This window comes from Brachyhypopomus gauderio, chromosome 4 (assembly GCF_052324685.1).
Source record: "Brachyhypopomus gauderio isolate BG-103 chromosome 4, BGAUD_0.2, whole genome shotgun sequence".
In the NCBI taxonomy this organism is placed as follows: domain Eukaryota; kingdom Metazoa; phylum Chordata; class Actinopteri; order Gymnotiformes; family Hypopomidae; genus Brachyhypopomus; species Brachyhypopomus gauderio.
Window position 1 is genome coordinate 35,432 of NC_135214.1, and position 20,187 is coordinate 55,618.

A 20,187-nucleotide genomic window follows, 5' to 3' on the forward strand; every position below is an offset into this window, starting at 1 on the left:
TAACATCGTTTCAGTGATTGCTCCATTAACACAGGTGCACAAAAATGGCCTAACAGGGAAGAGTATCGCAGCTAGAAAGATTACACCTAAGTCAACAATCTATTGCATCATCATGAACTTCAAGGAGAGAGGTTCAATTGTTGCCAAAAAAGCTCCAGGGTGCCCAAGAAAGACCAGCAAGCGCCAGGACCGTCTCTTAAAAGTGTTTCAGCTGCGGGATCGGGCTACAAGCAGTGCAGAGCTTGCTCAGGAATGGCAGCAGGCAGGTGTGAGTGCAAAAATCAATCGTTACACATGGTTTACATTGGCATCACATCAAGTGCATTTCTCAAAACAGTTAGTGCAAACAGCAAAACTCAATGAAATACCAGCAAAAGCAGATACTTCACTCAAAATTCTTTGTTTTTGCCAAAAAAAGCAAATATTTAGGTCAGTCAATTTGTCAGTGCCATCAGAGTATCTAGTCTGTGTGCCATTGCCTATGAACAAGGCAGTCAAAATACTTAGTCATGTTGTCAGTGCAACTTTAAATCACAGTCATTGTAGACTGTATATTCTGATGGAAACTAGCTAAGCTTTTGATTTCAAGAACACTGCACATTCTGTGGTATATCAAATACATGGTACACACATACAAACTTACATGGAAAACAAAGATACACATGACTGTATGTGGGAGACTGACAAGAAACTGGACTGGAATCAAATTTGTACAGCAATATTGTTTGACTGTATTGTTCACACTTGACAAAAACAAATAATTGAAATTCAGTAAAGACAGACAACTGACTGGAAAAACTGCCAAATTAGAAACTTATTCTACACATTCAAAACAACCTGAGCACATACAGGCTCCTCTTGCTGTGTGAAAATGGAACCTCTGCTACCACTATGAGCTAGTCTTGATATCCTATATGGTATAAGAATGTAAAACAAAAATTTGAATAACATGTCAGAATTTATGTCAATGTGCAGCATTATAGCAGAGAGCACATTTCTGAATTACACACGTTTTCTCTATGAAATGTTTGAACGATTTAAGACACAGTTGTTCTTCCAATATTCAGCTGCAACCAGCCTCAGCCGTTGTAAGACCATGACTTGCATGTAAAACATGGTCCACAATTGTTGCCCTTATTTCACTGTTTTGTCCCTCTACACCACACAGTCTTACCCCTGTACACCACAGTCTTACCCCTCTACACCACACAGTCTTACCCCTCTACACCACACAGTCTAACCCCTCTACACCCAGTGATGTCAGTAACGCGTTACTTAGTAACGCGTTACTCTAATCTTACCACTTTTTTCGGTAACGAGTAATATAACGCGCTACTATTTCCAGTCCAGTAATCAGATTAAAGTTACTTATCCAAATAACTGTGCGTTACTATTTTTATTTTCCCTAGTAAAATATATATTTTTGCTTACTTCTTGGCTCAGTTCTACTTTTGCGTCTGACCGTAGCGCTCGACTCCGCACGCTGCGCGCGACCCTGTGAAAGCGCGAGCACGTTTTACAAGTCATTTTGTGCAGTGTCCTCCCGTAACGATATGTGGTAGTATAAAGAAACACCCCTCAAAAACAGGGGAATGAACATTTACCTGAAGAATTTTAATGTTGTATTGTGTTCCACGTTTGAAAAGTGCTGGAATTTTGACTAACGTCGCCTACTTTAAAATGCTTGAAATTGTAATATTTCGTTTCACAAGCTGTCTGACTGAACAGTTCGTATTACGTTTACAAATAAATTTACAAATAATACCGCGCAGCTACACAAACGTAATGTCAGGAGATACTGTAGCGATTACTACTCCTCACGGCGGGTCTTGCCTTTTAAGTGACACTGGGGGGGGGGGGGGGGGGGGGGGGGGGGGCAGCGCCTGCGCGCGCCAGCATTGCGTTATCAATGTTTCCCTCCTCTGGATTTTTGGATTAAGCAGTTTCTGCCTCGGTTACCGAACCTGCTTCAATACATTGTTACTGTTAAAAATGCACTTCCAATAAAGTGAGTATTGGAAAAATTATTTTTGCTGCTGAATGTAACTACTAAAGTAACTTGTAATCTAACGTAGTTACTTTTAATATCAAGTAATCAGTAACTAACTAAGTTACTATTAAAAGGAGTTACTATAAGTTACTATTGCCTTTTTCAAGGTAACTTAGCCATCACTAGTACACCACAGTCTTACCCCTCTACACCACAGTCTTACTCCTCTACACCACATTGTTTTACCCCTCTACACCACACAGTCTTATCCTTCTACACCACACAGTCTAACCCCTCTACACCACACAGTCTTACCCCTCTACACCACAGTCTTACCCCTCTACACCACAGTCTTACCCCTCTACACCACACAGTCTTACCCCTCTATACTAGTTTTATCCCTCTACACCACACAGTCTTACTCCTGGTGGAGTGGTAGGGAACTGGTCTTGTGACCGGAGGGTCGTGGGTTCGATTCCCAGACCTGAGGCCATGACTGAGGTGCCCTTGAGCAAGGCACCTAACCCCAACTGCTCCCTGGGCGCCAGGCTAGGGCTGCCCACCACTCTGGGCATGTGTGATCCACAGCCCCCTAGTAATCACTAGTGTGTGTGTGTGTGTGTGTGTGTGTGTGTGTGTGTGTGTGTGTGTGTGTGTTCTAACTGCACAGATGGGTTAAAAGCGGAGGACAAATTTCGATTGCGGTGTAAAAATCACAATTGACAAAATACGGCACATTTACATTTACAAAGTAGTTCTGCTAACCTCTACTAGATAAACGCTTCGGCGACCTACTGACCAGGATATGTGTGCATATGTCAACTGTTAATATGTAGATGGTTTACAGTTTAAACAGAGTCAATCTAAGCCAGTAGTTTATGTTACACTTCATACGTGAGCAACAACACACATCTGTAGTGTTTGATTTAAAATGTAGATAGTGCAAATATGCTAAAGTGGTGCGAATGGTAGAAATGAACAAAAACACACCCTCTCTATCCTGGCTCCATTAATGAAGACTGGGGGCATAATCTGCACTTTCTGTACACCAGGTGGTTCTGGGAACATGGGCGTGGTAGTGGGGGGAAAAATGGACTTGACTACCCAGGGCCCGAGTAGGGAGAGGGGCCCATTTTACTCATGTGCCTCGTTTACTGGCATTTATAGGGGCCCACTGACATTGAGAGTGTACAGGGCCCAGAATTTGCTGCAACGATCCTGTCTGGGAAGCCCAGCGAGGCAGGAACAGAGACCAGTACTTCATTATGCTTGATGAGAGCAACTGGGTGATCACCCAGGCTGTTCGTGCATGTTTGCTTTGGCACTGGCACTGTAATGGCTTACTTCATTACAAGAATCGTTGTAGTTGTCTTGATTATTCAATAATTCTATTGATTATTCAATGATTTTTTGGATTAACCCACGTGTACCTTTGCTGTCACTATGTATTTTTGGTTTTGACTGCTGCGTGTCTCACGCCTGGATCTGGACACTGGATTTCCCACTACACAGTAAAGCCTGATATAATTGTATCTGTAGATATCTGCCCATCTCTCTCTTTTCTGTGTGTTTCTGTGCCAGATTAATGAGTGTCAAGCTTGCTGTGGACAGCATGTAATGTTTCCATATTAGTTGTGAATGAACAGTTGGATCTGGTTGGAATATAAATATGAATCCTTGTTACCTGGAGTCAGGGCCGGCGCCAGAACATATACAGTGGGGGGGCGTCAGAAAATTTTGGGGTGGCGAACGTAAGTTGTTGAGCGGGGGGTGGCGTGTAACGATTGTTGAGTGGGCGCCATGTAGCGATTGTTGTAAAATAAATGGGTCTTATTAATTAAATTGAGGGGGCGGGACGCCTCGCCTGAGGGGGCGACACCCCCTTTCACCCCCCCCCCGCCTGGAGCATCTCAGATTAAAGATTTTTTTTCTGAAACCTTCAGTTGGGCTTCAGAGGTAAGATATTTTTATGATAATGAATCATATTAAGGTTTTACTGTTGTAGATACTATATATACAGTTGTGATCAAATTTATTCAACCCCCAATGATGTGAAGGGTTGAATAAATAGCATCGATTGTTTTTGTCATAAAGTATTAAATGGCCTTTCTGTGATTTCTTCATTGACACAATTATTCAGATTATTCAACCCCTTTACGACTACCACTCTTAAGAACAGAGGTTCATTCCAGTGTTTTCAATCAGGTATTAAAAACACCTGTGGATGGCAATGAGCAGTGTTACGGTCCTTTGTGCAAGATAGCTCGTTCTAAAAGGATGCAACATAAATAACCAAAACATCACACAGCAAGGTTCATTCATACATGGTTCTTTTATCTTATTTGTATTGTAATGTCCATATTCCATTTCCAAGTACATCATAAAAATGAAATAACTTACGGAGACAACATCTGGGGCTCGTGCCAAAATAACAACCAGAACAAGCTAAAGCCCTCCCCCGCTTTAACTACCCTAAACCAAAAGAAATAAACAAAAACACAATTCAATCGTCCCAAACTCCCTATTCTCTCACAAAACAGGAGAAAACGACGATTAAAATAAATAGGCACTTACCCAAACCAAAAATACAAACGAAACAACTACTTAGAAAAGAACATGGACCCACAAGGTCTGATATGTCTGTAATAACTCATAAGGCGCATTAAAACACCTAAGCAGCTCTTAGCGCCTCGAGTATGGAGTAGCTATATCTGGAGTCAGCAGTAAACGTACAAACACAAATCAGAAACCAGAGACCCACTCTACACGGCCTTGGCAATGTAACATCTCGTAAGGTGCGTTAAAACACCTATCTAGCTCTCAACGACCGTAGTAGGGAGTAATATCTCGTAAGGTGCGTTAAAACACCTATCTAGCTCTCAACGACCGTAGTAGGGAGTAATATCTCAAATCGGCAGTAATATCTCGTAAGGTGCGTTAAAACACCTATCTAACTCTCAACAACCGTAGTAGGGAGTAATATCTCAAATCGGCATTAACCCGAACATACACAAAAGCACAATTCAAAACCCCACTGTAATGCATTGGTTAAAGAGGACCGCGTGGTGAACTGTCAAACAATACACCACGGGCCACCATACGAAAGGCACAGACTCTTTAAAAAGGGGAACCAATTACTAAACAGCCAATCCCGTTGTTCCGTCATCAGCAGCACCTGTCTTCCATTTCGTCTCCAAATTCGCCCTCCAGTGGAAAACCTGCAAAAGAACACGCTAGCACACAACAAGCAAGCCAGGCACGTAACAAGCAGCAATCAAGCATAATAAGCACCAATTAGGCAGGTTTAAGAGGACTATGATACTCAGCTCCTTCTAGACATCTACTGGTGTGTTTACAAGCATGGTGAAGGCAAGCGAATGGTCCCAGAAGACACGAGAAGAGGTTATGTCTCTTCACAAGAATGGCAATGGATATAAAAAGATTGCAAAGTTGTTAAATATTCCAAGAGACACTATCAGAAATATCATTCGCAAGTTCAAGTTAAAGGGCACAATGGAAACACTACCTGGTCATGGCAGAAAAAAGATCCTGACCGTGACTGCTGTGCGCTACCCAGAGCCGGAGTGGTTAATCGGGAGATTAGGGAGGATTCCCGATGGGCCGGCTCATGTCAATCTCTAGTTTGGGCCGATTGGGAGGGAAAAATAATTTTGGGTCGGATTTGGGCATGAAACTCCCGGGCTGAAAAAGTGGTCCACTCCGGCCCTGGTGCTACCTGAAGCGTAATGTGGAGAAAAATCCTCGCGTGACTGCTAAGGAACTGAAAGAAGACCTGTCAGATGTGGGCACCAAAGTTTCAGCTCAGACAATAAGGTGTGCACTGCATAACGAAGACCTCTACGCCAGAACTCCCAGGTGCACCCCCTTGCTGACTCCAAAGAGCAAGAAAAGTCGACTGCAGTATGGCAAAAGTCATGTGGACAATCCACAAAAGTTTTGGGACAGTGTACTGTGGTCAGATGAAACTATTTGGGCCAATGGACCAGCGCTATGTTTGGAGGAGGAAGAACCAGGCATATGAACAAAAGAACACCTTGCCTACTGTGAAGCATGGCAAGGGGTCAATTATGCCTTGGGGCTGTTTTGCTTCTAATGGTACAAGAAAACACTTTCAAAATAGTTAAAACATTTAACACTTTGTTAATTTGTTAACTCTCAAAACAAGAGTTAAATTAACATGAAAAATAACATTTCTTATTTTTAGTTATTTTTTTTTTTACCATTTCAGTAATGTTAGTTTCACTCCTTTAACCCTATTAAAATATATTCCCATACTTTTTTTTGCTTTGTTTCCTCTTGAGGTTCTTCCAAGTTGAACTAAAACGTTGTGAAAGAAGGTACAATGCACAAACTTTCATCTCTAACACTGTATGAACTTTTAATATTAAAACCATTGTAGAAATTAAGTTCAGATGTGACCAGTAATGGTGCTCAAGTTAAAGAAGGACACGATCACACCAGTCTCATTGAAAATGAAGTATTTAATGAATAGAGTGCACCAACGCAAAACCTGTGACATAATCCAAATAAAAGATACAATAACCAGAAGTGAACTGGTACATACTAGTCAACACAACTAGTCCCCGAACATAAGGGGAGCCCTCACCTCTCATGGGGGCTCTTCAAGACCCGCTCACCCCACAACATCAGGGCACTTCTATCTAAGAGATCCCTAAAGGTCCAGAAATACTGCTTTCCATCTCCGGGGAGAAACACCTGCACCTAAAATAAACACACACACACACACACACACACACACACACACACACACACACACACACACACTAATCGGAGGCAAATCGGCGATCACTCGTCGCTCGCTCAGTCGTATAGTGTGAACTGCTGAAAGACGCTCGCCGACTGGTCGCCGACTGGTCGCCGACTGGTCGCCGACTGGTCGCAGACGACCGGCAGATATCTAGCATGTTTAATATCTAGCAGGCGACTGAGAGTCGGCAGCAGCGTCTAGCTACAGCCAATGGGAACAGCGTCTAGCTACAGCCAATGGGAACAGCGTCTAGCTACAGCCAATGGGAACAGCGTCTAGCTACAGCCAATGGGAACAGCGTCTAGCTACAGCCAATGTGAACGCGGAGAGAGAACCGCGGCGCCGCTGAAGATGTCTCTGAAGAATGTAAAAAACTTTCAAGAATACTTTCAAAACAGTAACCCAGCAAATACACAAAATCCTCACCTTTCTTACAACTTTACTACAACACTGTGTTTAAGTTATTGTGACAGCACTGGAGAAATAGTGCGATTGATTATATTTATGTTCACTTAAACTATGGAGTGTTTAAACGGTAAAAAAAATAATAATAACGAAAATGTGGAGTTGGCCTACATGTACATTGTTTTTTTTCTTCTACGTGGTGTTGCTGGTTCTCGCGAGAGTTTCATTTTCGTGTTCTCGTGTTTTTGGACGGCAGCCAGATGAGTCGGCGATTCCCCAGTCGTGAGCCCGCGTCGCCGATCAGTCATGTAGTGTGAAAGCCACAACAACTGAAAGACTTGCGATTACAGCACAACCAGTCGTGTAGTGCGAACGGCACAAAAACCTGACGACTGAAAAGTCGTGTAGTGTGAACCTGGCATAATATTTATAGGGTGACAGGGTGGACAAGGGTTGTCGTTAGTCTAATGTGTTTCACGCGGTGCTTGTTAGAGATGTGTGTGTGTGTGTAGCGTCCTGTGCTCATCTTTGTTTGAGTATTACGTCTGTCAGTAGTCAACGTCCATCTTTCGTGTTACAAGCGTGAGTGTTAATGCGCCCTGAGTATGGCCTCGTCTTGCAGCCTGCACCCGGCCTTGAAGTCTGGACCCTGTCTTGGTCAACCCTCACATCAACTTGTCCACCCTGTCATCATGGGGTTTTTTTGTTTGTTTGTTTTTTTTATAATTGATTTATTAACACTGAGGAGTAAATTCAAAGCAATAGTTTCAAAATAAAACGTGATCTTTTAAGTGAACACTGAGTTATTATACATTTGCAGAAAAATGCAGTGAGTGGGATTAAATTTTATCTAATATGGTGTTAAATTAAACTTTAAGAGTTTATATAATACTTTTGGTTTTAATGTATAATTATAATTTGCCAGTTAAATATAACATTTTCATTGCATTAAGCATTTACCCACATCCATTTCAGTCATTGGTTGTTGGCATTCAAGTAAATGCAATAAAACCTACAAAAGCTTCAGATCAGTTTTCTTTATGCTTAAAAATAAATCAAAAATCGATGAATGAGTAAAAGACCAGCAAAATTTTAAATTCATATAGGTTAATTATGATTCGTATACTTATATATAATCTCTACAACAGTAAACTCTTAATATGATTCATCTTCAAAAAAGTCTCTTAATTCTGAAGCCCAAAGTTGAAATCTTTAATGTGAGATGCTCCAGGTAACAAGGATTCACATTTATATTCAAAATGTGTTTTTAGTTTTCAAGAATATGTTTCCTTACGTTAGAAATGCTGATGAAATCAATTATCATGTACAAATTGCATACAATTGGAACGACTTGAAATAAAAAACATTTTACAAAAGGAATGCTTTCATTATAGTTATTTTTTTCTACATTCACAAAATCAGTATGGGAAACAATAACCTCTTAAATGTTTGCTCCCTCGTTTGTTTAATCTATCTTTTAAACAAAGTGTGCAGCAAACACGCATCGTGAACACACCCTTTTTGTTTAAGGAACCAACTTCAGCCGCCGAATAAGGAGCTGCGAATAAGTAGCTAAACGAATCGGAAATTGTGAATAAGTAACCAACTTCAGCGTCGTAATAGGGTGAGCAATATTAAGACTAACTACTATAGAGATTACTGTATTCATGACAGGGACCAGTCCAGAATATAACAGGTTGAGCAATAAGAGGTAAGCCTAACTACCATAGATATTACTGTATTCATGCAAAAGTATTCAATTGTGATTTCATTACATTTTACTGAATTTGCAATGCAAAGTTTAAGAAATTTTAATCGCAAGGTTTGCTCAACTCGTTAATCTTGACTGCATCTTGACCGAGTGGGGGTCTCGGTATTCTCCCCCACATTGTCCAGTCTGTTCAGGCATCCTGTCCGTGCTGAAGTGTGTGGTGCTGTTCTGGTGCTGTTCTGGGAACCTTGGGATGGCTGTTCGACTGTTTGAAGCAAAAGAACATGCGTCTGCATACTGGAAGTACAGAGTTTCACCCTCCGAAAAACTTACCAAAAATATCCTAACATTCTTCAAGAAAAATGTAAGGGTGGTTATCTATTTCAATATTTGCTTTCATGCAAAATATGTGCAATTGAGTGTATTCGGGTTTCTTTGGGGAATATCTTGGCTGTTGAGGAGCCGGGGTTTGTTTTTGTAGAGTGATCTTCTGGGTGAGGTTGCGGTGGACGTGGGCTGTGGTTCTGGCCAGGGCACAGCTCTCCTGGGTCCGCACTTCACGCAGGTGGTGGGAACAGACATCAGTCCTGCACAACTGGACCTGGCGATCCTGCACAACACTGCCGCCAACATCTCCTACAGGTTGTTCAAGCTTCTTACGAGTGTACAGATTAAGCTGAAGAGCTCAGATTCAAAGGGTCGCGTAGATGTATATTTCAGCAGGACGTCTTTTGTGAAGGTCACAATGCGGCATTGTGGGGGTCGGTTTTTAGGTTAGCGTTTATTCTATGGATTTTGTGCAATTATGTTTGAGAAGCTGAGAAGAGATTTTTTTTAACTCACTTTGGACTCAGTCCAGTGTTGCAACAATAGAGTGTGAAAGGGTTCAGAGGTATCCGAGTTCAGTAAGTCAATCTGCTCGTAAAAACATTCTCTTTAGACGCTGAAGCTGTGTGAGTTTGTAAATTCTAGCATTTTAACCTTGCAAATCTCATTTCATATGCTACTCTGTGTATCTGTATTTAGTATAAAGACCTTACAAATTCTATTCAATTTAATTAAGTATTTTTATAAGCACAATTAAAAATAGCCGAAGATGATCAATAGTGCTGTACAACAAAATAAAATTTAAGGCATAATGTAATTTAAAATCCTATAAGTAATAATAAAAATAGATTAAAAGTCAGAAAGTTACAGTAACTCCTTAAAGTAATAAAGTAGTAAGTAAAATAGTAACGTATTCAAATTTCTAAACCCTAAAACCATATTGTATGTGAACTGAAGCTAATGGGAGATTAATATTTAATCACATTCATAGACAGAAGAGATGGGACTTGAGACCAGATTTAACCTGTTCAACGGAGGACATGGACCTAATATCATATGGCAGGAAGTTCCACAGAGCAACAACAGAGAACGCTTGGCCACCTTTGCGTTTGAAACGAGAGTGAAGGATTTTTATGGAGCTAAATCTGTTGCAAAACTTGAGAGCGTGTAGGACCTGATTTGAGAACTTGTAAAACAAAATCTGTACGTGTATTTTGAATTTGAGAACTTGTAAACTAAAAGTTGCACTTGTAGTTTTGATGTGAGAACTTGTAGAATAAAAATCTGAGCGTGAATGTTAAAAAAATAACTGGCAGGAAATGTGCACGAATTCGGCACAACTCCAAATCTGACCGCCTCGACTTTTGCAGCACATATCTCGTGTTACAAAACAGATTTGTGCACTTGTACGGAGAAGTGGGCGGGTCAATGTTGTATGAGTTTTTAAAACAAGATGGAACTAGACCACTTGAAAGGTTGCTATTTATAATGGAGCGAAGACCTGGGCTAATAGTGTCTTACACATTTTTTAAGAAAACGAGATGGATATAGACGTAGTAACAATATAGACGTAGTAACCTTCATGATGGCCATGAAAATACTCTCACCAGCCATAGGGACACACACTCCAAACCTGCCCTGCTGCAAACCACCTACGACCAGCACCTGTGTCTTCTCTGGCTCTTACGTATCTCCCTCTTTTGCAAGGCCACAGGAAGGTTGTCCTGTGTGGTGGCGTGACTTCTCACTCTCGTGCTTCTGATGCCCCGACCGAGCTTCCAACCTTCATGCCTCCAACCACTGCTGCAGCTACACTCCTAGAGCTTTACTGCCAATGCCATTTGCTTCACACTGTGGGTTGGCGATGTGCCCACTCACTGCTCTACCTCTTTCTATCTCTATGTAGAACCGCACTCGCACGCTGCATCCTGCCTGTCACTGATGCTTCTCATGTGCTTGTTAAAATCCCCTTATTTACATATTTATTGCTAATCCTGCTCTGGCTGAGAGACTGCTAATCCTGCCTGAGATACTTCAAAAAAAATGTTACCATTGCTCGCACTATCGCACCATGCCCGTCACGTTTATTTTGCACTTTCAGACAATGTCCTGCCGAAGAGCTGCCTTTTCGGGACGAGTCCGTTGATCTCGTGACCACCCTGTCTGCGTTCCACTGGTTCGACCACCCACGCTTTCTGCAGGAGGCCCACAGGATCCTGAAACCCAAGGGCTGTCTGGCTATTCTCAACTATGGCCTAGACATGGAGCTCAGCTATGGAGACTGCTCCGAGGAACTGAATCACATCTGCAAGGAGGTTTGTGTCGTCTTAAACACCTTCTATAACCACCATCCAAGATCACTTGCTCTACTGCTCTCTGTTTAATAACAGCCTAACAGAGCGCTGAAATGGTGGCAGCAAAGGCTCGAGACGTGAGGGGTTTGTTTGGTGATCTTTATTCTCCATAACGCAATCAAACAAACAGAAACGAAAAGGCTTTCTAGAAGCTTCTATGCACGGCGTAGGCGTGTTACTGATGCACTTGAATGCCGCAGACTCCGGCAGGGGGACGGTCGCCTCACTCAGATGAGCTGAACGCACAGCACTGACGGGCCGGTACCTGTGGGTTTGAAATGGGGCAGGACAGGGGAGGATAATTAAGAAACAACAGGTGATGGGTGTAATCAATACTGAGGTGATAATGAGCGAGGGAGTGGCTGTGAGGAAGAGTGTGTGTGTGAGTGTGTGTGTGTGTGTGTATGTGTGTGTGCCCAAATAACATTCCATGTCTTAACAGTTTTATGCTGCCCTGCAACCTCACCGTCACCCCAAGCTTGGTGACAGCACATTAACGTTGTATGAACGTGTCTACAACACTCTCCAGTATCCAGTCAAGGAATGGTAAGGAACCTCTGCTCATCTGTCTTTCCTAGCGGTAGCAATGGGTTTGCTGCCAAAAACAATTACAATTAATGAGGATGATCTCTTAGTTCATGGACTTAGAAAAAGGGATGACCAAAAAAAATAGCTAAATTAAAGAGAAGAGAAAAGCCCAGTACTTGAATCCTTATTTATGAATATCATTTACAAATTTTATAAAAGCAAATTAAAGTGCAGTCAAATTCCTGATGTAATGCACTAAAAATACGAGTTATCCTAACCTTGGATTAATGGCTGTGCCTCATTTTGGCAGGACCCTTTCTTTTCCTGGTTGCCCAAAGCAACAGGCCACTCCCCTTTCCCCTAGTTCACGTGGTATATGCACATAGAGTGATCCTGTTTCAAAACTACTATCCAAAATATCAGATTAGTAATAATATGTCCAAAAGTCCTACATGGAGGTAATATGGTTGAAAGGTTCTAGTTCAATGGTATTAATTATAAAAGCTTAACTGAAAGACTGCAGTGCTTCATATCATCTACCTGCGGTGGTATTACTCCAAGCAGTCAGGTCAGGTTCCTTTTCAAGTTAATTAAAACTGCAGATATTAACCATCTCCTGGAGATGTGAGATCTCATATCCAACTGTGTTAATTACAGACCTATTTAAAAGCTACCATTGGAAAAATAACTGAGAGAGAGGTCTTCAAAAAAACGTACTGTTTTTAAATCTTTAAATAGCTATTTTTACAACCTTCAGAGCAGGTTCCAGCCCGGCACTCAGATGGTTCTACTAAATGTTCTTAATGACGCGTTAGGTGCAGATTCTGCTCTCAGTGTTGCATTCGACACCATTAATCAGAATGAATTATATATTTATATAGCTCTTTTCAAGGAACCCGAAATCAGTTCACAATGAACACACTCAGCTTTTACATCCAATCACATGCCAGTGAGGAGCTGCAGCGAACTACACACATCAAATATCCTCAACTAGAAATCAGCCCCCTGGGGGCCCCAATCAGGTACAGGGAGGGGAGAGAGGACAATAGCACAGAGCGCCACCGCTGAGCATGCTAAACAACAACAGCAAAACACAAACATTCACACACACAGACACAAAACTTTATTAGCCAACATCACTGGACATGCAGACACATTCACACACACTGACAATTTTATTAGTATAGCCAATTTGATCTAACTTCCATTTGGACTGTGGAGGAAACTAGATCATTCAGAGGAAAAGCACCCACTGGAGAAGACGGGAAAACATTCTTGGGTTATATCTGCATTGCAGGAACTACTCTGTGGAAAAAGACAAATGTGTATGTGAGAAGATACCTATGTAGTGTCACCAAAGCTTCTTGGGCCACTTTTTCTCAATTGACTCAGTAGGTTTTTTTAACAGAGTGGTGCAGATACCCCCAGATTTATTCCCCCACCAAACAACTATGGTCCTATCTGCTCACCAAGTCAGTGCAAAAGCTTCCGCCAGCTGAATAAAATATAAAACTGAGATTATCTTATATGGAAATGAAGATGAGATGTAGTCATGCTGCCGATCTTGATTGTAGAGATCACTGATTAGCATTTTATGTTTTTCTAATAGACGTAATCACGTCATAGCAATTACTACATCAGCATTTTATCATCTGGACAAAATGAACAAAAGCAGCAAGACCTTGAGAGATTCGTCCATGTTTTTATTTCTAGCAGGATTGATCATATTGATCGTTCTCTTCTGTCTTGATCAGACAATTTCTGTTGATTCGAAATGCAGCTGTGAGAGCTCACACTAGTGCAAATGAACAGAACAGCCCTGTGCTTTAATCTTTACACTGGCTCCCAGGATATTACAGAAATGGTTTTAGGGTGCAATTACTAGGGGCTGGTGTATCTATTTGACGTGCTCCAACAATACAATCCCAGAAAGGCCCCTTAGGTCTCTAGGATCTCATCCAGTTACTGTGCCTGTGATCAACACTAAGCACAGAGAAGCAACTTTTCTTTCTTCTTTTCTTAGATGGAAGGGGAAATTAACATTATTATTATTATTTTTATAATAATTGTCACAGACATTATTTTTTAATTAAACATTACATTTTAATATTTAATTTTCTTTTATTAGAATTTTCCTATCCATACATTTGTAATATTGCAGTATTTAATGCGCTTGCTATTTAAATCAATTATGTTTATTTATTATGTTATTTTATTTAAGTAAATTCTGTACCTTTTTGGAGAAAACCTTCCTCAGGTGATGCTCTCAGCGTCTAATGTTATATGCCCATCATGTCGTATTGATATAAACTCTTGAAAGTGGAGAGTATAAATGGAATTGGCTGCAAATAATCCAGAAGATGTCAGACAGAACCGCAGCTCAGATGAACTACTGTTCTGTTGGACCTCCTCTAGGCAGCCCAGCTTCTGGGACAGGCTACAAGTGTCCATCTCTAAATACATAGGCATGGTGCAGTCCTTCTCCGCCTACCAGAACCTTCTGAAGAAGGACCCAGAGGAGGCACAGAGACTGTCCCATGACATAACACGGAGGTGAGTTTCTGATGCTCAGGTCAGGTACTGCTCTCCCCATGCTAGCTTTTTAACATGTGGTATTGAATATGACCTTTGACCCTCTCCCTCTCTCCAACCGTTCATATCCATCTTCTCCAGATTGATGTCGGTGATGAAGGTGACATCCACAGAAACAGAAGTCATCTTGGGAGTTCGTTACTTCTATCTGCTGGCCTGCAAACCTTAGGTTGTTAACCAGCTGGTCTGACAGACCTCTAAGAAAAATAAATTTCACACGTTGCAAAAATGAGAAATTTGAGTGTTTTAAAGGAAGAGGACCATACTCATACACTTTGTTTCCTGTGTTTGAATTCACAACGTGAACATTACGGCCATCTAGACTTTACTACTCTTCGTTTATCCATTTTGTGTCATAGCTGAATACCACTTTAAAATCAATAAAAAAACAGAGGTACATGTACAACCGAAGAACATGGTTAGAATGCAACAGCCAAACCCACATTTGGAAGCTCCAAAAGAGACAGTTTGCCCTCAACACTTTGCCCAAACCAGGATGAATTGGTGGCATCTTGGTAACATTGCTGCAAAGCCAAATCCAAGCTTTACCCATGCAAGTACCACTCATCACCTCCAATTCACATTTCCAACAGGCTCACCCTGCACTGTGAGACACCCACTGAGAAGCCTGTTGAAAGGACTCTGGTAATAGGTGATTCATGTGAAATTAGATTCTTCTTTAGGGGCATTGCCAGCACTTGACTCCGTGCTGGGAAATGGTGCTGGACATAATTGGAAACCTGAAGATATTACAATGCGAGGTTATGAAGAATCATATTAAAGAGGTGTCTAAATTAGCCCATACAGTGTCCACTGCAGTAATATGCTTTGGCTCTATTCCTCTACAAGGAAACTTACAGAAGATTGTGACAGCTAAACTGCTGGATGTCCAAGTGGTGCTCAGAAACAAATACAGCCCTTATACATGATTGGTCTGTATTTGAAGACTGGTGTTCTGGGTGAGAATGCTATCCTGCCTGTGTCCACCAGCCGTATGGTAGCTGCTTTGAGAAGGCACATGGACTCCAAACTCTTGAGACTGTATCCATTCACTGAATCATACTAAATTTCAGATAAATAAACTTTGAGCTAGTTCAACTCAACTTTTAAAGTTTAATACAATGTCTCTCAAATCAGAATATAAATTATATCATTACTGATCAGGACTGTGATGTGACAGAAATGTTGATTAGAATGGAAGAATATTTGGCTTCAAATAAGGAAAGACCCATAGGGTACAATCACTGCCCTCATTTAAATGGCAGAGGAGGAGGCAGAGTGATCGATTATAAAAATTGGAAACCAATTTATCTTTGAAATGCATTGCTTGAATGAAACTGACTTATTTGCCAATAAGAAACCTCACTATTAATCGGAGTTACAGGAGTTTGCTAACTATCAATTAAATTTTGTAATATTTTTGATAAAGATACTAGGAGATTTTAATATTAATTTGAATATAGCACAGTATATCCCGAGAAAAACACTTGAATTTATCCTAAATTGATAGATTATGAATAAATAAATGATCCATTTGTCTCTGTGCCCTATTTCTAACAGTTTACTTAAAGAAATGCTCCCAGAAATAAAGCCTTTCAAGGCTTAAAGAGTAAACTCTTCTGTTGGTCTTCACTACCATCCCCAGATCCTGACCCCTGTGACCTTTCAAATTATAGATCCATTTCATAGATAGATCTAAATGTGCCATTTGTAACTACACTTTAAGAAAGTTGGTGCACAAAAGCTTGAATTTGTACAAGAATGATATTCATGAACATTTTCAAACACCACCCCTCACATATGTAAATCTTCTTTTACACGTTTCATGGTTCTGCTTGGTCCGAGTGCAATTGACGCAATAGATCATGCTATGCTACCAGATATGGCTATACACCATATAGAGGACTCGGAAAAGCTGTTATGGTTTAGAGCAGGTATCACCAAATGGCGGACCGCGGTCCGGATCCGGACCCGAACGCCGTCCTGTCCGGACCCAATCACATTCCTGATTAACTGGATACGGACCCAAATGCCAAAAAAATTTTAACGGGAGACTATATTTTAAACCGGAGAATTTATTTTCAGACGAGTGTTACGCCCCCCCCCCCCCCCCCCCCCCCCCCCCGCGCTCAACAACTTTCGTTCGCCACCGCGGACCCGGACCTAAGGTCTGAGCTATCTGCCAAAAATGGACCGCGGAAAGATTTAATTGATTACCCCTGGTTTAGAGTCTAAACTTTAGACCCTACCTGACTGACTTCTGTGGGTTTATAAATGTGACGTGCCCGTCCTAAAATCCATCCTGTGCCTCTACACGGTGTATACTGCCTCTCTGTAGCAGTATTTGTGAATATGCCATTGGTTTCTCCTGCTATGCTAATGGAACACAATTGTATATATCTTGGCCTACTCCAATACCTGCTTACTTGATGTAAGAGTCTGTTAGCGCATACTGTGGTAGCTAGTTCCCATACAAGAACAAGAGTTTAACAATACTAGCCTGATATTACTGGCATGACAATGATTGCATGTCAGATTTGGTATTATAGAAAATTTTGTTTCTGACCTAAGGTTCTCCACTTCAGATGTCTGAGTGAACTTATTTCCTATTATGAACAATCATTCCTGCCTATTGTAGGTAAAATTATAAAAAAGAGGAAACAAAACATTTTCATACAAATTAGAAAGTACAAAAATGTAAGTCTATGTTGAAACCCCATTTGTCAACCATTTCAAAATGAGCTTCCATGTTAGATAAATAGCACAGATCTGTGACAAGGCAGGAACACACAAACACTCGTGGGCAAAATTAATAAGAATAATTCTACTGACAAGAGGACAGAACTGTAAACATCAAACATGTTAAGGGTAACACCAGATCAGAGCAAACTATTCCAACAGCTAGATTCTTGGGCATAAACCAGAGATGGGAGAGTTCAGTAACAAACTGGATACCAATAACAGAGGTGATCCAAACAGATATAATCCACAAGACAGGTGACGTCAGAACCAGAAAACTATTACAACAGTCTATATGCTTCATATAGAAATGCATACCAACAATACCTTGTAAAACAGCTGTTTAAACATAGGAAAATAATTAGGAACAGGTGGATTCAATCAGTTCTCTGGCGCCGTGGAGCCATCTGTGAGACGTAGGATTGGTGGAGATCTTTCTAGACTCCCCACGTGACTGCCTGTGTATTCTGGGTAGTGGAGTTTGAATTGAAAACCTGGGGAGGCAGCAAAACAAGATATTGGGATTCAAGGATATAAAACAATTAAGGTAAACTGAAACATCTGTGTCTGCCACACCAACATTGTCATTGTTGACATGGAGCCCTCATGTCTGTGCTGTCATCTTTGCCTTCACCTTTTAGCTGAGCGTGTAAGGCTAGAGCTGCAGAAGTCTCTGCTAGGTCTGTTAGTCATGTATAATTGTCCATTCTGTACATTCAGACTGGAGCTGACCAGCTATGTGAGCTATGTGTCTCTCTCTTTGCCGAACTCTATAATTGCTCTCATCTCTTCTGATGTTTTTTGATATTTTATCACAGTGTTAAGATGCTCAACTCAAAGTCCTGGCTATCTCCATTCTTATATCAAGTGTCCAATACAAGAAGGTAGATCCCCCAATATGAATGAATCATCGTGTCCAGTTCATCACTAAGATGTAGCCTTCACAACACCCAGGAACCTATTTCTAGTTTAAAGAGACACTGAAAATGGGTTTCTATGACTTATCAGGGCTGCTGCTCGGGGTATGCGGTGAGCCAGTGACTTGTCTTGCCCTAATTGTCTTTGGCTGTGTTTCCAGATGGGAATCATAGCAGAGCTGTAACTGCCCCATTTTTCATGCAGACAGGCATCGATTTCTTCCCTCAGCTCTGGATGAGGGTGCAGATTGACTGGGCCAGTACGAGCCCACGTTTCTACTGGATCAGGATTCTCATTAAGGATTCTCATCTGGAAAATCTCGACGTCTCCCTTACAACAATAGACTTTTCTCATTTACACAGTTCAGACAATGAGCTCTATATCAATAACAATAGGGGGGGAAAAATCACAGGTCCATAGCCATGCAGGTTGAAAAATCACACTTCACTCTGTGAAGATATTTTAAATGCTAGTTTAAATATCTTAAACTATTTTAAGGTAGAGAATCCTGTTGATAAATTCATCTTAGGTATGCCTGAATTGATCCAAGACAAGGTTCAATATATGCAAAAAATAATATATATATATATATATATATATATATATATATATATATATATATATATATATATATATATTTTTTTTTTTTTGGTTGAGAAAATGTAGCAATAATGTCTTTTGATTGATGAAGTTAAAGTTCTGTCTGGTCAAGTCAAGTCAAGTCAGCTTAGCTTTATTTATAAAGCACATTTAAAAGCCACAAGGGCCAGCCAAAGTGCTGTACAATGCACATGTACATATATGAATAAGAATTTAAATTAAGAATATTAAGTCTGATAATATCACCAACATGATTGATTCTAGGATTTTCTATGCATATGTAGCATCTCAACTTTAGCTACAAGAAACCATGTAGTCTTCACTGATGTTTTTTCCAGATGTTTTTTCTGATTTTTCCAATGGATAGTTTATTTTACAAAAAATATTTATTTTTTATATAAATTAGCAAAGTTGTCCACTAGAGTGCAGTGCTCAGTTATTTATATTTAATTATTTACTTCATCGAGCACACTACCAATCTGTTTGCATCTTTGTAATGCAATTGTTCATGACGTGCTTCTCCTGAAAATCCATGATACAAAGAATAAACTCGCAGCCTTTCTACAGTCTCTGAACAGCAAAGCAAGAGACATCAACTGTGATGGTTGAATATAAACTACTTTTTCGTCCACCTTTCCTCTGCTAGCGCCCCTCTGACACCATCTCTTAACCTGCTGCTGGGCTCTAGACAGAAAGGTGGTTGTGAAGTAACTCCACACCCCAAGCACAAATGTTCAAGGTGGTGGTTTCATCTCATTCATTCATGTGAATGATGAGTAACCACCATGCGCAATATAGTCCTTTATCTTGTTTGTATTGTATTATTGAATTGTGTGGCAGTGTGTTACATTATTTTTGTAGAAGTTGTCATGCCAACGGGCAAGTGAGATAAAAGAGATAGGTGTGTGTGTGTGTACCTGTGTGGGTGCAAATGACAGTAAAACTTCCTGCTCTGAAATAGCCAGCCAGCATATATTAGGCGACAAACATAGCACAGCAGTCATTCGTTTATGAGATATACAAAATGTGTCTCTATATTACTTTCAGTAAAAATAGTCAGCAGCATAAGTTTCCATAAGTGTCCTTATTTTCATTAAACAACACCGAATTACTGAGTAGAACAGTATCATCTATGAAATGCATCTTGCAAAAACATACCACGTAAACACTGATATGCAGCACTGGTTACAGTGCTAACGATTCCCTAAAGTCCAACCAGGAGCTGACCAAACAG

General features: G+C 40.7%; 1 protein-coding gene across 1 annotated transcript; it reads left to right on the plus strand.

Moving 5' to 3' along the window:
- The first annotated feature begins 8,774 nt into the window (after positions 1-8,774).
- LOC143511716 (putative methyltransferase DDB_G0268948) lies at positions 8,775-16,310 on the plus strand. Its single transcript, XM_077001293.1, has 7 exons — positions 8,775-8,895; positions 9,081-9,259; positions 9,377-9,537; positions 11,324-11,537; positions 12,019-12,122; positions 14,520-14,657; positions 14,778-16,310. The coding sequence occupies exons 2-7, from the start codon at positions 9,149-9,151 to the stop codon at positions 14,863-14,865; spliced, it is 816 nt and encodes a 271-aa protein (XP_076857408.1). The 5' UTR covers positions 8,775-8,895; positions 9,081-9,148; the 3' UTR covers positions 14,866-16,310.
- The last annotated feature ends 3,877 nt before the right edge of the window (positions 16,311-20,187 follow it).

Bases quoted from the DNA above. Each gene is read 5' to 3' on its own strand.
- LOC143511716 (XM_077001293.1), top strand. From the start codon at position 9,149: ATGGCTGTTCGACTGTTTGAAGCAAAAGAACATGCGTCTGCATACTGG. The intron at 9,260-9,376 runs GTAAGGGTGGTT...TTGTTTTTGTAG, and splicing joins TAACATTCTTCAAGAAAAAT to AGTGATCTTCTGGGTGAGGT. The intron at 14,658-14,777 runs GTGAGTTTCTGA...CATCTTCTCCAG, and splicing joins TCCCATGACATAACACGGAG to ATTGATGTCGGTGATGAAGG.